Source organism: Pseudochaenichthys georgianus, chromosome 6 (assembly GCF_902827115.2).
Source record: "Pseudochaenichthys georgianus chromosome 6, fPseGeo1.2, whole genome shotgun sequence".
NCBI classification, from domain to species: Eukaryota; Metazoa; Chordata; class Actinopteri; order Perciformes; family Channichthyidae; genus Pseudochaenichthys; species Pseudochaenichthys georgianus.
This window is the reverse complement of record NC_047508.1, coordinates 30,213,026-30,228,364: the sequence shown is the minus strand read 5'-3', so window position 1 is coordinate 30,228,364 and position 15,339 is coordinate 30,213,026. Positions and strand designations below refer to the sequence as shown.

Below are 15,339 nucleotides of genomic sequence, written 5' to 3'. Positions count from 1 at the left end.
TTCATCTTCTTATTACAGACACATGCATTTCCTAACATTCGGTCTATATGCTGTAAAATGTATTATCCTTTCGTTTTACATACGGCATCTATTGCACGTCTGTCCGTCCTGGGAGAGGGATCCCTCCTCTGTTGCTCTCCCTGAGGTTTCTCCCATATTTTCCCCTTAAACTTTGGGTTTTCTCTGGAAGTTTTTCCTTGTACGATGTGAGGGTCTAAGGATAGAGGGTGTCGTTTTTCTCATACTGATATTCTGAACAATCTGTGCTGTTGTATTTGCTGTAAAGTGTCTCTACTGTAGGCTATTTTTATTATATGTACAGCACTTTGGCTCGACCAAAAATCGTTTATAAATGTGCTATATAAATAAAACTTGATTTGATTTGTGTTAAGGAAGTTTTAATAGCTGTTTTAATGCTACTTTAATCCACCAAATTATGATTCTATCAAATGGTAAAGAGAGAATCACTAAAAATGTTTTAATGAATATGCTATTTTACGCTGTGGGCTTTACAAACTATCTACATTTAACTATTTAGTGTATTTAGTGCATTTTTATTTTAATTGCAGCAAGTCTATCATCACATAAAACAGTATGTGCATACAATTTTGAAACAAATCTAAATGAACAAAATTGTTATACTCTACTTTTTATTCCTCAACCCTTTCCAAATCTTACCCCATCCCTTTGTCCCTCAGTCTTAAAACCAAACATTTAGCAACACTCTGATATTTATTTCCTGGCTTATTTCAACATGCTTTGTCCTCTTTAAATGCATAGTTGACAGAGAGGATATTATCATTACAAAAATCAATACTCTCACAAACAGCAAACTGCTCTGCATACAGACCAGCGTAGCAAAAAGGCAATATTTTCCCATTTTAATCAGAAAAAGAATATTCACAGATGATCAAAGTGTTGTTTTGCATTTTACTCTGCCAATTGGTGACCAAAAACGGATCCTCAACCTATTTTGGGTCACAATCCTAATTTTGGTAAATACTGGTTTTAAGAAATACAAACAAGGCAGAGCGTTATTCTCGATAGCAGATTTATAATATGTGTAGCCTGGAGCTGTTGAATAAGTTGTGGCTGTGTGAGACCAGGCTGGGCTGGACAGCTGCAGGCTGCAGATGTCCGTAGTATTACAAGCTGCACTGGATGGTGAAATGTGTGCTTTTATATCCTGCTATTTTCAGTACAGAAGCCTGGCATGTATAGATAATTGATGTCATGTGGATGTTAAAACAGACTGGTTTAAAAAATCTCTTTCAAGCTCGTACCCTACAATAGTGGGTACTGGATAACCACAGAAGTCATGCTATGCACAGAGGTGCACTAATGATTAGCATGTGCACATATTTAACATCCAAAGCTTTCTTAAACATTTCACTTACTAACCCACGTATGCAAATCACGACAGTCATAATTCTCTAATTACAATACCTGAGGCCCCTCACTCTGCAGCGTCGCGCTCTAAATGAAAGAAAGTGCAGGTGAAAGATCACACTGTGATGTTTCTATAAACCACCAGAGGCTGGGAAATGAAGGATTGAAGTGTTTCAAAAGTCGTGTCATCTTGACTTTATGTTTAAGTTAATTTTCTGTGACTTCAAGAAATGTCTTATTCCATTTTTATAATCTGCTCACAATTTAAAATTTAAAAAAAGAACACTTTTTAAAGTTTTGTTTTTTAAAACATCAACTCTGGCTTTTTCAGGATGAAGGGATGTACTTTAGTAAAAAAAAGTTGATCCCAAAATTGAAAAAGTAGTTATCCCACAAATTCCTGCATTACACTTTTTAATGAATAAAAACACAGAAATCTTTACCCAAATCATTTTTGGGTCATAGTTATTGATGCATTTTCTGTTTAAGTAGACCAAGAACACATTTGAACTACTGTTTTGTTAGTTTTATCTATCCATATCCATTGCTTCTTGATATGTCTTTAAGGTACAATTTAATCTTAATTGGTATCTAAAAAACATTGATATTCATATTAAAGTGCAATGTTTGCCTCTGAAATATAGAGTATAGAATAGCATTACATTTAGTTTCTAAAAATGGTTTGTCAATGCAGTATTTAAGAAAATGCGCTTAGTTACTTCCTGTGCACAGAGTCTGAATTGTGTAAACACACCGCAGCAATCATTGATAAAATATTGCCCTGATGGTTGTTTGACTTTCTCATGATGGGGGTCCCCTATTGGCATTACATGAACGTGCATCTCCACCCTAGGACCGCACCCCGTCCCATCGACTGCTGCTGCCCCGTGGCACATTCTACTTCATCCTAATTACAATTAATAATTGAAAATAGGAAATCAATGTGTGCAAATTAAGCGTTGTAACAGTTGGCTTTATCGGTTTGACATTGTTTTTCGGGCGGCTTCCCCATTGCACGTAACTGAGTCGATGTTTATTTTTTTGTTATGTCTGTGCTGCATTACAATCCTGGCTTTATTTATACTCCAGTCACTGCGTTTCGCTATGTACTGTAGATAAACGTCCACCTCTACTCTGATTGCTTTTTTGTTGTTGTCCTGTGGCAAGAGAGCAAAGGGTTTGTTTTCTGCAGGACAGGGTGAAGGGTAAATTATTAATTGGAAGGAGCAGTGGGCTGTGTAACAATTTGCAGATCCAGAAGCTTTCATGAGCCGTGTCAGGTTCTGTTGAACAAGTGACTGGTTTACTGCGCTGATGGCAAAGGCATCGCTCACAACCTGCGCGCATTACTGCTCAACAAGCCCTGTTTTATTAGAAGTAGAAGGCGGCATCTCTGTTAAGTACTTGTTTTGAATAAAGCGTGAGGTTACCTGGCCTTGTCTGTGCTGGTGAACCCCCGGCCCTGTTAACCCTGTTAGAGCTGCAGAGGAGAGCCTGCCACCTGCACGGCTCTTATTGATCCGGGTTCACATCCTGAATTGGACTTGGACAAATTAGCAGATCCTCCTCGGGATAAACAACCAGGATGGACTTTTTAATCAGTAATGTACCGTCTTCAAATAATGAAGTTATTCCCTCATTAGATTGTGGTTCCAAATAGGCAACAGTCCGATCTTGTTATTTCGTATTGAACTGCGAGGTGGTACCAGGATGGAGCACTGTATATGGTGCATTATGGTGAACAGTCAGAGCAGCAAACTCTGTTAAAAGAGTCTCTGTGTTGTGTTGTGGGTTTGGCCGGTGCTGCTCTTTCCCCCACCCAGGGCTCGGATGAGATGAAATAGGGCAGGACAAACGACACGCCCAACAACAGGAGCTGCAGCGTGCTGTTATTCCAATTCAGCAGAAGTGTCCCCATGACTATTGGCAGTTTTTTTCTGTATATTTAGAAATTTATTTTTCAAGCTCACAGGGATGTATCTAAACTGTTTACTTGTCGTTTCTGGGTTTTTCTGAGGATTAATAAATAACAGTGTAATAGGTGTCAGCAGAACATGGAGCGGACAGTGGGTCCTGCCTTGTGGCGTATTGACAGCTTTTACAGCGGCAAGTTTAACAAAGCTGAGAGACATTTATCACTCCTTTTCATCATCACATTCCCTCAAGACACTGGTACTGTACCAGGCCTGTCGTCTTTTCACTCTATTAGTCTGCGTCATTGAGTCTGGGAGCTGTGATGAATAGCTGGATGTTGAGTCGGGCTTTTATTGAATAACTCTCATTACAAATGGCTCATATTGACTGAAGAACTGAATATTACACATTCTTGTGTCAGCTAAATTGTAAGCACAATTGTTTCATTGTTCCTTTCTAGAATTAACATTTGAAAATCTGTAAAGAAAGCCTGTCTCTTCATGCCATTTTGATATACTGACTGGCCTGTATTAATTCTGGTCATGGAGTGTAATTTGAAAATTCAGATCTGTCAAGGGAAAAAAATGAACAAAGCTTGTGGTACAAAGCGGGAATCAGACAATAGGAAACTCGGAGGTGCACTCTTGTAAAGAGGAAATGCTGGAGACTCGTCAAGACAATTAGTCATGCGGCTTTGCTTTGCTACAAGCTCTGCTAAAGAGTAAGCAAGGAGGGGAAGGCTCTCAGGAGCATTTTGCCTTCTAATGTTTTGTATGGGTTGAGTTATTCCCGAGTGTCAGAAGTGTGTGTTAATAATAGTTATGTGACAGTGAGGAACTCAGGCAGTGGGGAGTGAAGTTGGTCTGTGTGCCACATTTTCCAAAAGCAGTAATGTGGATTTCCTAGTTAAAGTTGTCAAAGCAGCAAACAAATGTCTGCACACACCTCCTTGAGCGGCCAGCGTTTACACCCATCCAGCCGTGACTGGAATGGAAGTCTGCTTTGCACTGCGTCCAGCTGAATAAATGAACTTGGTGTCTTTTGAATGGGGAAAGATATTCTGCGTTTTAAAGAGCTTGACTCAGGCCCTCATTTCATATTTAGCTTTGAGAGGCTTTCGGTGGCACAGACTCCCCCCCGGAGAGAACAGTGGCCAACATTTAGCTGAAGAGGCCAAGTTCAGGAGAACTTCAGAATCAAGTCAGCTGCAGAAAGTTGTTTGGTTTTAATCGTGTTGCAGCCAGCCCCAGATCATGCAGACTCTTGAGCACACTTCAAAGCTCCGCACCACCATGATGGCTCTCTCAGCCCATTCTTTGGACATCACCGTCAGAAGTTTGCTATCTGCCGGTACCCCTCAACCTGATCTGTTTTGTTCCAGACAAGGGGATTATACCCAGCACCTTGGGATACAACCTCTCCCTGTGTGTGAGGTTATCCACTTTCCAGCTGTTATGTATATTATGAGCTCTGAGTGTATGTGTCCTCTGGTTAGGCTGGCTGACCCGGGCCGGGACAGTTAATGAGCAAGGTCGCAGCTTCTCTTGTTTCAGCCTTGAGTGGGATTCACCGCCTACACACACCACAACCCAGAGGGGGGGTCTTCATCACTCCACACAATTGATCTGTACTCTCTAGAAGCTGAAACCTCCTTGCCACATGCTAGTTTCCTCTGCTGTTTCTCTCTGTTTTTGCCCGTGGTTCATCGTGAACTCTGACTCCTAAATCACAGTTAAATGCTGTGAGAGCTGGGAAGAGAGAGACTACTGGGTAAAGTTTGAGAACCTCTGTGTAGGAGAGAGACAGCGGGATAATGGGCTTTGCTCTCAATGTGCTGAGGCCTCTAACTGGAAGCTAAAGGAGGTTTAAAACTTCAAATGGTAACATTTGTTGAGCTCCTAAGCGCCAGAAAAAGCCTGAAAATTAAGCGTTAGATAGATTTTGGTTTATTTCTGTTTTCCTCTGCCGCTCTGGGTATTTTTTTTAATGACATCATATTTTGAGTTATACATGTAGGAATATAAAAACGCTCTTAATATTGTCAAGATTTGAAGCTGAAACCAGAGGTGATGATGTCTCCAGTTATTTAGGCACTACCTGTTTTTGTGCAGCGCTGAGCGAGCACTGTTGAGCTGAGGGAGCTCTGATGAGTGCTTATAGAGTACTAAACCAAGTTGCAGCTAAACTGCTCATCCATTACCTCGGCCGCCCGCACACCCCTCATATTTAATATGCCAGGGTCGTTTGCGTGGCAGCAGCTCAACCTTCAGGGAACTCATTCATGCCGGACTGGAGGCCAGAAGCACATTAGATCAAATCAATGTGATCCCTGTAATGTGGTCTCTAGTCTGCCTGACCACATAAGCAATACAGCACTAGCCCAGCGTTTCAGGACCCCCATCAGGGCAGACCTGTCTGTATCAGGGTTGGCCTGATCATCTTCCTGCTGTGCACCTGGAAAAACAAGCTTCAGTGCCGACTATGAAACAGGGTTCATTAAGCTCCCGCTCTGGCTGATCACAGCTCTGGCAAAGCGAGCATACAAGGAGGGAACGTTGTGTCTCTACATTTTCAACTGAGCCTGCTATGATGCAAGAATCAATAGTGAAATATTCAGCGTCCTGGATGCTGTGCCGGCCCGGATCTGATCTCAAGCTGAGCTTTTATACGAGGCAATACTGCTGCTGCTAGAAATAAGGACATACCAATCATTTAAATCAACACTAGATACTCTAAAGAATTACCCTGGTGCGACTGAAGACTGCCTACTACCCTCGCTCAGGGCCCATTGCTCTTCACATAAAAGCTGGTTGAATGTGGGGGTGCCACTTAGTAGTTTGACTGAGCTATTTACATTAACCCATGTAAAGTAGCTAGGTTGTATAGCTTAACCAATGTTCCTGCCAATATCATAATACAGCTGGGAAGACCAATTTTCTTTTTAATTGTTAATGAGGAATGGCACCTATGGGGTCTGCATCACAGAGGATTAGTATTGTCTCTCCCACCAAATTAAAGCTTTCTGCACTTCGACTCCAAGTTCAATATTAGTCTGTTTAGAGAAAATGTATTGAAGTTTGGAGAAAAAAATGTGTTTGTCAGCAGCACCGTAAGATTTTTTTCCCACTTCCTGTTTTGACAGCTAATGTTGCAGCTCAGAAAGGTGTTAAAGGTGATATGTCATGCTTTTCCGGTTATTACCCGTCCCCTTGTGTGTTATGAAGGTTTTTATGCATGTAAACGGTGTGCAGAGTCAAAACCCTCAAAGTACACCCTGTAGCGAGTAAAACTCTAACACAGAAAATACCTCCCCAAAACGCCTCGTTGGAGATACTCACTGTCCATTTAATTCTTCCGGGTACATCATGATGTCATGTCGTCCCCGGAACGAAATGGACCAATCCGTGGAGCCGTTACGTTACGTCCGCAGAGCCGTTACGTTAAGCCTCTGGATTGGTCCAAATTGACCAATCCACGGACTTCCTCACACACTCAGTGCAGGCAGCTCAGCTGATTTCTCCTCCCTGGCTGCAGGCTGATAACAGACAGTTGGGATCGCGGTGAAATTCTCTCTGCAGACTCATTCTCACAGCGTTTATCAACCTTTTTCTTACTCAATATCAAGCCACACTTATTGTTTTTACTTCGGCTGTGACTTTGTGTGTGCTCAGGGTGAGTTTGGCTGTGTTTCGCTATGTATCGCTAAACAAGGAAACAACACCTCCACGGAGCTTAGCGCGATTCACAACGTCCCGACTGGTCCCGACCAATCGGAGCACACTGGGCTCGCAAGAGCTGCAACGAGCCGTTTAGTGGAGAGAGTGAATACTGCTGAATACACATACTTTACAGAGATGCTGTATGTAAAACCAATGTGAGTTTGGAAAATTGCACAGTATAAATCTATTCTAGTAGACCTCAACAATGGAATTATGATCAGTGGAAATGGCCATGACATGGGACCTTTAAAACATCGGTAACAAAGCGTTCTTAGTCTTCGATCCTCTTCGCTCTTCTTTTAAATATCAGGGAGGTGTGAACAGCGTACACATTTGCTTCCCTTTTTGCAGATTAAATGCAGGTTTTCATGTCTTTCTTTATCAGTAAACATTACACATAGTCATGTATATCAGGGTCACAGAATGTATCTTCTACAATTTGTGAGTGACAGAACTTTCGCACTTGTTTGATAATTTCTACTTGATGGTTATGCAGATTTTTAGTCACTTCACAAACCGAGAATAATATGAAGCACACGAAGCAGCATTAATATGCTAATATATTCTAATGATTGATGTCTATGTCGGTAAGGCTGCTTGTTTCACTGAAGTTAACCCAACTCCACACAACTTTCAGCCTTTGAACATTTTGTTATGACTTGTTTTACCATATGTTTGATTCTAATTGTAATGATAAGTAGATTAATTGATAAATGCAACTATTTAGTTAATTAAAAAAAAAATGCACTGTGTGTTAACCTGAATTGCCTTGTGTTTGAAATGTTTGAATATTTTCTTCACATTTTATACACCACACTGGAGAAAATGCTGCTCCAAAAACATGTTAAACAATAATGAAAACAAGCTGTTTTCACTTGAAATAAGCACAGAAATCTGCCAATAGAACAAGTGAAATGTTGCGTTGTAAGATTTCTTGAAATAAGATGGGATATTTAGATAAATTAGATCTTGTAATTAGCTGGGAGAACTCATTTTGAACTATATTTTACCAGAATCAGGAAATGTTTAGTTACAATATAAGCCGCAAATGCTCAAAAGTGTTCTGTTTTCTGATGTTAGTGATTTCTAATACATTTGTAAAAAAAATTATGTTTCATCTGAGATACAACTCAAAATAAGATTTGTTGACTTATCAAGATGATGCATTGTCTAAAAACAAGACCCGATATCTCACTTCAGTGTTACTTCTGAAGTTATTATGTCTTATATCAGGTGCAAAGACATGACTAGATATTAGACAGATATACTTGACAAGATATTAAGTTTTTGTAGTGCAAATCATGATCAACTAATCAAGACAGAAATAAGCCCAACAATTATCAAGTTCAAGACTTCTTTTTTTTCAACGAACTACTTTGGCTTAACCTGTTTTATGTTAATTAGCTAAAGTAACCTGCGAATGTAGGAAAGCATTTGAGAGATCTATCTCAGTCCAACTTTGGTTCAAAGACGTAAAACAGGACAGAAAATCAAGTGTGTGAAAATCCATTGTTTTATTATTTTTTATATTGTTTTTATAGACAGATCCAATGCTTACCAGTTTGCAAAGCCACTGAACTGTTCATCCTGCGTGATGTTTTTCCAGTCAGAAGCACTCTTTCATAACTTCTCTATGGTATTAATCTGTCGGGTTACAATTTGATTCATGTTTTGGGAGAATATTGACAGGTGATGTACTTTTTTTACTGCAGTGTTTTTTGCTGGCTTTAGATATTTGTTTCAAAGAAGCTTTGCACATATACTGGAGGAGTGTTTAAAGATTTGAAACAGAACCTCACTGATGTCTCATTTAGATTTCTGGCTCAGCTTCTCTCTGTGTGTAGCTTGCATGTTCGTCCTGTGTTTGTGTGTACATTTCTGTGAAAGCGATTGTGGTATGATGTCAGATCCGTGATGGATAGCAACCTGTTCCTCTGCTTTTCGCTTAGGATTAGGATTCCGCATGGATACACTCCTGATTTATATGACTGAGCAGGAATACAGACAGTAAATGGATTTAATGGATACCACTTGTAATATTCAATATTTATTCAATACTTTTTAAAAACCAACAATTCATACTATCCACTTTTTTTACTTCACATTTCCTGTGGCTCTCAGCCTAAAGCCATTGATTTACGAGGAGGTATGTTCTAGGTTTATGAATAAACATGTTTTTTTGTTTTGTTATTAGTTTTAATTCTTGATGATTTTGGATGGCTTAAATAGCTGGACACTGCAACTTCTAGCAAATACTCAAACAGGAGAATTCAGTGTATTTGTTGATGCACTAGTGTGTATTTAACTACAGCAGCACAATGGTGAATGTGGGATTGACTCAAAATAAACTACATAGCCCATGTTCTTGGTAATGAAGAAACATATTTCCCAGTGCAGCAGTGGGGCTCATCGATGTGTTTATAATAGTTTTTTGATGACAATCAAGCACTGGCATTTGAGCACAGAGGAAAAGTTACAACATGCTTTAAATTCAAATACAGTATAGTTAGAATCAATTCATTTTTGGTTTTGATCTTCTTAGTGGCATATCTTGACTGAACAAATAATACAAATGTCATACCATATTAAGAAAATAGGCATGAGCTGAATATGAATGTCAACAATCACAAGCGTATTGAAAACTGTCTGAAAGTTTTCACAGGGATAAATAATGTGTTGTGTAGTGTGTACTTTTCTAAAACATTCACTATTAATGTATGACTATTACTACATATACTTCAATTATGAGTAATTATGAATTGCTTGCATTACAGGACTTCAACATTTTCCCGAGAATAATTGCTGGGGAATAGTCCTCTTTTGTTTTGTCGCTCAGCTCTGTCTGATGCCACTTCTCTGTGTGTCTGCAGGCTGTGAGAGTGACTACTGGGGACCTCATTGCAGTAGTCGGTGCCAGTGCCAGAATGGAGCTAAGTGTAACCCCATCACAGGTGCCTGTGTCTGCACTGATGGGTACCAGGGATGGCGATGTGAGGAGTTCTGTGAGCATGGCTACTACGGCAAGGCCTGCCAACTTCCCTGCCAGTGTCTCAATGGTGCCACCTGCAACCACGAGACAGGAGAGTGCATCTGTGCACCGGGCTACTCGGGGGCTTTGTGAGTACCAGCAACATATTTATTCCTTTGCAACTCTCTCTTTGGTGTTTACAAAATAAATGTTGATGGTGCGTTTGTTGTTTGTCAGAGCGTGCTTTGTTGATACAAAGAACTGCAGGCAGAACCCAAGTTTTGTGTCTGAGTTGTTTGACTTTTGACATGTGGTGACAGCTGTGGAGAGCGCTGCCCCTCCGGTAGTCACGGGCCTCAGTGTGAGCAGCGCTGCCCCTGTCAGAACGGAGGAATGTGCCACCACATCACTGGAGACTGTTCCTGCCCCACCGGCTGGACGGTAGGTCACACCAGTTAAGGTGGGAGGGCAATATGTAAAAAGAAAAGAAACTAAATGTTGTTGGTGTTCCTGGAAAAAAACGTGTATAACTCTTTACTGCAGAGACTGACATGTTGATAACATGGACCTCAGGATCAATAGGTTGTGTTCAATTATAAATGAGAACGTGGGATTCTCTACCCCCTGCAAGAGAACAAATAATTGGAGTGCCTGGTGGGGAGGTTGTGCTTGCTTTCTCAAACCACAGAGTCATGTCGAGTGAACATGGCCACCCACAGTCAACAATATAGAGTGTTTCTTTAGGGACGTCCCACTGGCCAAGGGTTTTAAGGCAACAATCCCAGTTGGATTACAGCTGGGATCCTTTGTTTCATGACATCTTGCTTGCACTCTCCCCGCATGTCGTTTCCACTGTAAACTATTGAATAAATGCAATCAAGAAAAATCAAAACCTTTTAAAAGAATTGAATGCATTAAAAAAAGCAATACCTAGTTAGATTTGTAGCATTCCTTCGAATAAGCAGAGGAAGATAAATTCTTCTTTTGTGCTATAAATGGTTGTCTTTATGTATCGTGATGTCATATATTTTCTGGAAATTCAATTGAGAAAACTGGTTGCATATGAAATAACCAGATATGAAAGTGTGTTTTCGGCTAATGTAGAGAATTAAGTACCTTACAAATTGAGGTACTTCATCACATTTATTCCAACTTTTTTTCTTTTAAATCCAATTTTGCTGTAGAGCCTTCCTGCTCATCGATGTGCAAACAGCCCACATTACCTAAAGCAAGCAGAGATTTAAAGGGGCACACACCATAATATAAACTGTATCATAAAAGTCTGATTTATATTTTTTCATGCTTTTTATCGTCCTCTTATCCAACCCCACTGATTAAATCAGTAATTTGCCAATAAAGAGACTATTGTTTGTTAATTAGTCAAATAAAATAAAAATCTCCAATGCCGGTGTAAATGTTATTCCGTCCATCAGTTTAGACGGTGTTGTCAATTTATGTTATGTCTTTAATGTTTTACTATATTTTTATAAATAGCAGGATATAAGGATATGGAAGAAATATTAACAATGTCTAAACCAGGGGTGTCAAATTCAAGGCCCGGGGGCCAAATCCGGCCCGTGACTTCATTTTCTGTGGCCCCACAAGAGCTTGCAAAGAATATTATATGTTTATCGTTACATGATGATTTACAGAAGCATGTTGCCCATAAACTACATGTCCCACAATGCATCTCAAATTAGACTTTTTTTCTCAGAATTTGACTTTTTGTTCTTCTAAATATGCCTTTTTTCTCAGAATTTGACATTTTTTCTTCTAAATATGCCTTTTCTCTCAGAATTTGACATTTTTTCTACTAAATATGCCTTTTTTCTTAGAATGTGCCCTTTTCTCAGAATTTGAGTCTTTTTTTAAATGTTACTTTTTTTCAAAATGTTACTTTTTTTAAATGTCACTTCCTTTTCTTTTTTAAATGTCCCTTATTTTTTTTGATTTCGACTTTTTTTCCAGAATTTGGCTTTTCTTTAAATCATTTTGTGACATTCTCACTGAAGAGACTTGCAATTATTTGCCCCAGACTTCTGCTTTCAGACGTAGTTAATTATGAAGTTATTTCCCTATCTGATAATAATCCAATGCAGAGGCAATAATGTAATATAATACATTATTTTATATATATATTTATATATGTATTTTTATATAGTCTTAAAGTTACAACCGCCCCTTTGAGTGCAGCCATAATGCTGATTTGGCCCGCGATTAACTTGAGTTTGACACCCCTGGTCTAAACTGTCCAAAAATCAGTAATAGTTGAGGGCTTTCAGTCCAGACAAAGTAGTGAGGGATATATTTCATATGGTTCTTTGCCGTCTGTTTTTCAAAGGGTTCAGTTTGTGCCCAGCCGTGCCCTCTTGGCAAGTACGGCATGAACTGCAGCAAAGACTGTTCCTGTCGTAATGGAGGGCTGTGCGACCACGTCACGGGGCAGTGCCAGTGCGCAGCGGGCTTCAGCGGACGCAGGTACGCAGCTCATACCTCTGCCAGACAGACTGCTGAAATATTGCACATAAAAGCCTTTTGTAAAGTACAAACTTTTGTACTCCTACTTTGAAAATAGGTCAGACAATGGCATGATTTATTGATATAAGGACTTAATGCAAAGGATGGTTTCATGCCGACAGTTAAATAGTCACTCATTGACCTATTCTCTTTGTTGACGTACCAATGAGGCACACACCTGGCTGTTCTTTAGAAAGACAAAGGAATTGCAAGAAGAATATCACACTCATGAGAAAGAGGCATTTATTAATGCCTATTAGTCCATTTGAAGGAGGATTGTAAGCTTTTAATGGGGATGTTTATGTTTAATTAATCTTATACTCCATGCTTGCCTGCAAGGTTTCATGTCTTAAGCCTTCACCCTCTTCCACTCCCAGCCTGACCATTGATCTCACCATGAGCTACATGCTGTTTTGATTCTGCTCATTAATTATAAGTAATGGGCTTATATTAAGGTCTCATTGAAATCCACAGATCTTTTTAGTTCCCCTTGCCAGCCAGAGCAGCCCAGAGCAGCGCAGGTTTATTAGTTCAGCTAAAGCAATTGTCTCTTGCATGGAAACACTTCCTCGACAGGACCTTTACTTTCCTTTATTATTTTGCTAAATTGCCCTCATTCATTTTGTCAGTGGCAGGTGAATTAACCTGCCAGGAATAATCTGAGATTGTGTTAGCCCCCCACCCTCTCTTGTCTAGTTTAATAATACCATTGTCCCCGGATAAAACTAAAGCTGGGGTAATTTAAACATGAACATAACTCTCCCATTTTGTAATGCAATTGAGCTATTTGTAATAGCTTTGTTAGACTCTTGAGATTGAAACTCCACCAGGATTGTATAGTTAAGTCAGTATATTTAAGTGAAGACAAAACTCTACTTCAGTTCTTCATGTGGAGAAACTCATTGACTCTGTTCATGACGTTTAAGTCTTGTCCGACTAATGTTGAACATTCCTGGCTGCTGACGGCAAGGAGCTCCTTCTCGGGCTTCCCTGTTATGTACTCGCTCAAATTAAGCTGTGTCAGTTTTGTGTTTCCAAAAATGCTTTTAGATCAAATATTCATAATTAAAATCTGGAAATATAAATATAAAATATAAATGTATAATGTTTTATAAATTACAGTAGTAGCTGATGCATGTAATTCCTTAATCACACTATTTTGAAACACATTTTTAAGAAAGTGTTCAGTTACAGTTATCATTCATTCTTTCCCTTAATATGTTTATTAGAAGCAGCATATAGTTTGAGTTTGGCGTCTAGGCTCGGGCCTCATCACTCCACAGATTTACAAAGAACATTGAGTGATGATTAGATAACTTTCCTCCGAGCCTACAGGTGGAAGCTGGGGTGGTGGTGGGGCAGGCGAGCAGCAGCAACATGAAACACAGCAGCAGGAACATGAACGCAGCAATAGCAAGTGAACACAGCAGTGGCAGCAGCAGCATAAGCGAGGCAGAGGCAGGAAGACCTGGCAGCTTAAATAGAGCGGCATGTTTAGGAGAATGTGTTTGGTTGGTGGTAAGAGGGACGAGGTGCGTCACGTGTTAATGTATCATTGGTGCTCGAGTTGACTGCCTGAACTAGCTCGCAGGCTTCGCCCCATTTTGTAGATGTTAGAACAATAACAAATGTATCCTAAATGGGATATCATATGTTTAGTCCATTTTAACATTTAAGTTGTGATAAGATGCAAGTTGTAGATTGTGCAGCAGTAAGAGCAGTGTTGGTATAACAAAAGCGGCAATAACACCACAACTAATATTACATTTGATTCATCATGTCTTTCACCTTGTCTCTTGAATTATATATAAAATATGTACCTTGGCTAGCAACTGTTGCTTCTTCCCCTGTTGACTAATCTTTTAGTTAGTTTATTGATTAATTGCAGTGCATGTGAACAAAATGTCAAAATGTAGTCCAAGGGGATGTCAGACTAAACAAATGACTTGTTTTTGATTTTAATATTTGTTCCTTACAGGTGCCAGGATGACTGTCCTGTGGGCACCTTTGGTCCACAGTGTAACCAGAGGTGCGAGTGTCAGAACGGAGCCAAATGTCACCATATCAATGGAGCCTGCCTGTGTGAAACTGGCTTTAAAGGCCCTAATTGCCAAGAGAGATTCTGTCCCCCGAGCCTCTACGGCCTCATCTGTGACAAGTACTGCCCCTGTAATACCACCAACACTGTGAGGTAAGAGAGACATCACTGCAAGGCATCACACACTGACCAAGCACTGAAATTAAGACCTTTATGAATTAAGACTTTTCCAACTCAATTTTGCGTCTTCTTAGCTCCAAGCCAGCTCTCATTTTGAAGTCTGGACACCTCTTAGCCATGTCATCCAGTTAGCTTTTAATCATGTCCTTTGCTTCATTCATAATTTCTCAGAAGTATTCATAGTTAATGCAATGTTAATGCTCTGATTCCGGCTGGAGTTGGGCGCCGACCGTAGAAGTCATTACAGAAAGAGGGAGAAAGCGGACACCTCATCTATATGGAACAAGCACGTAGACTCAAAGATGGATGAAATGCTGCTGGGGCATACTTCATAATTTGACCCTGCTGAGGATGGAAGTGTTGATACTCTACGAGCTGAAACTTTGCCTCACACTTCCTGTGGTTGTCCCATCTTTCTTTCTCATTATGTTGTAGCTGCCACCCGCTCTCTGGTGAATGCACCTGCTCTGCGGGATGGACAGGGCTTTACTGTAATGAGACCTGCTCTCCGGGATACTTCGGAGAGGGATGCATGTCGCCTTGTAGCTGCACCAACGGTGCCGACTGCCATCCTGTCATAGGCACCTGTATCTGTGCCCCTGGGTTCATGGTGA

At 40.1% G+C, this 15,339-nt stretch overlaps 1 protein-coding gene across 7 annotated transcripts in view; it reads left to right on the top strand.

Annotated features, from left to right (window-relative positions):
* Nucleotides 1-15,339, top strand: part of megf11 (multiple EGF-like-domains 11) — an 85,042-nt gene that overhangs the window by 48,994 nt on the left and 20,709 nt on the right. For all 7 annotated transcript variants that reach the window (XM_071203520.1, XM_034086042.1, XM_034086041.1 and 4 more), the window contains 5 exons: nt 9,893-10,139; nt 10,311-10,431; nt 12,332-12,468; nt 14,486-14,698; nt 15,161-15,335. In XM_071203520.1, coding sequence (XP_071059621.1) covers nt 9,893-10,139; nt 10,311-10,431; nt 12,332-12,468; nt 14,486-14,698; nt 15,161-15,335 — 893 coding nt within the window. The remainder of the gene's footprint in view (nt 1-9,892; nt 10,140-10,310; nt 10,432-12,331; nt 12,469-14,485; nt 14,699-15,160; nt 15,336-15,339) is intronic.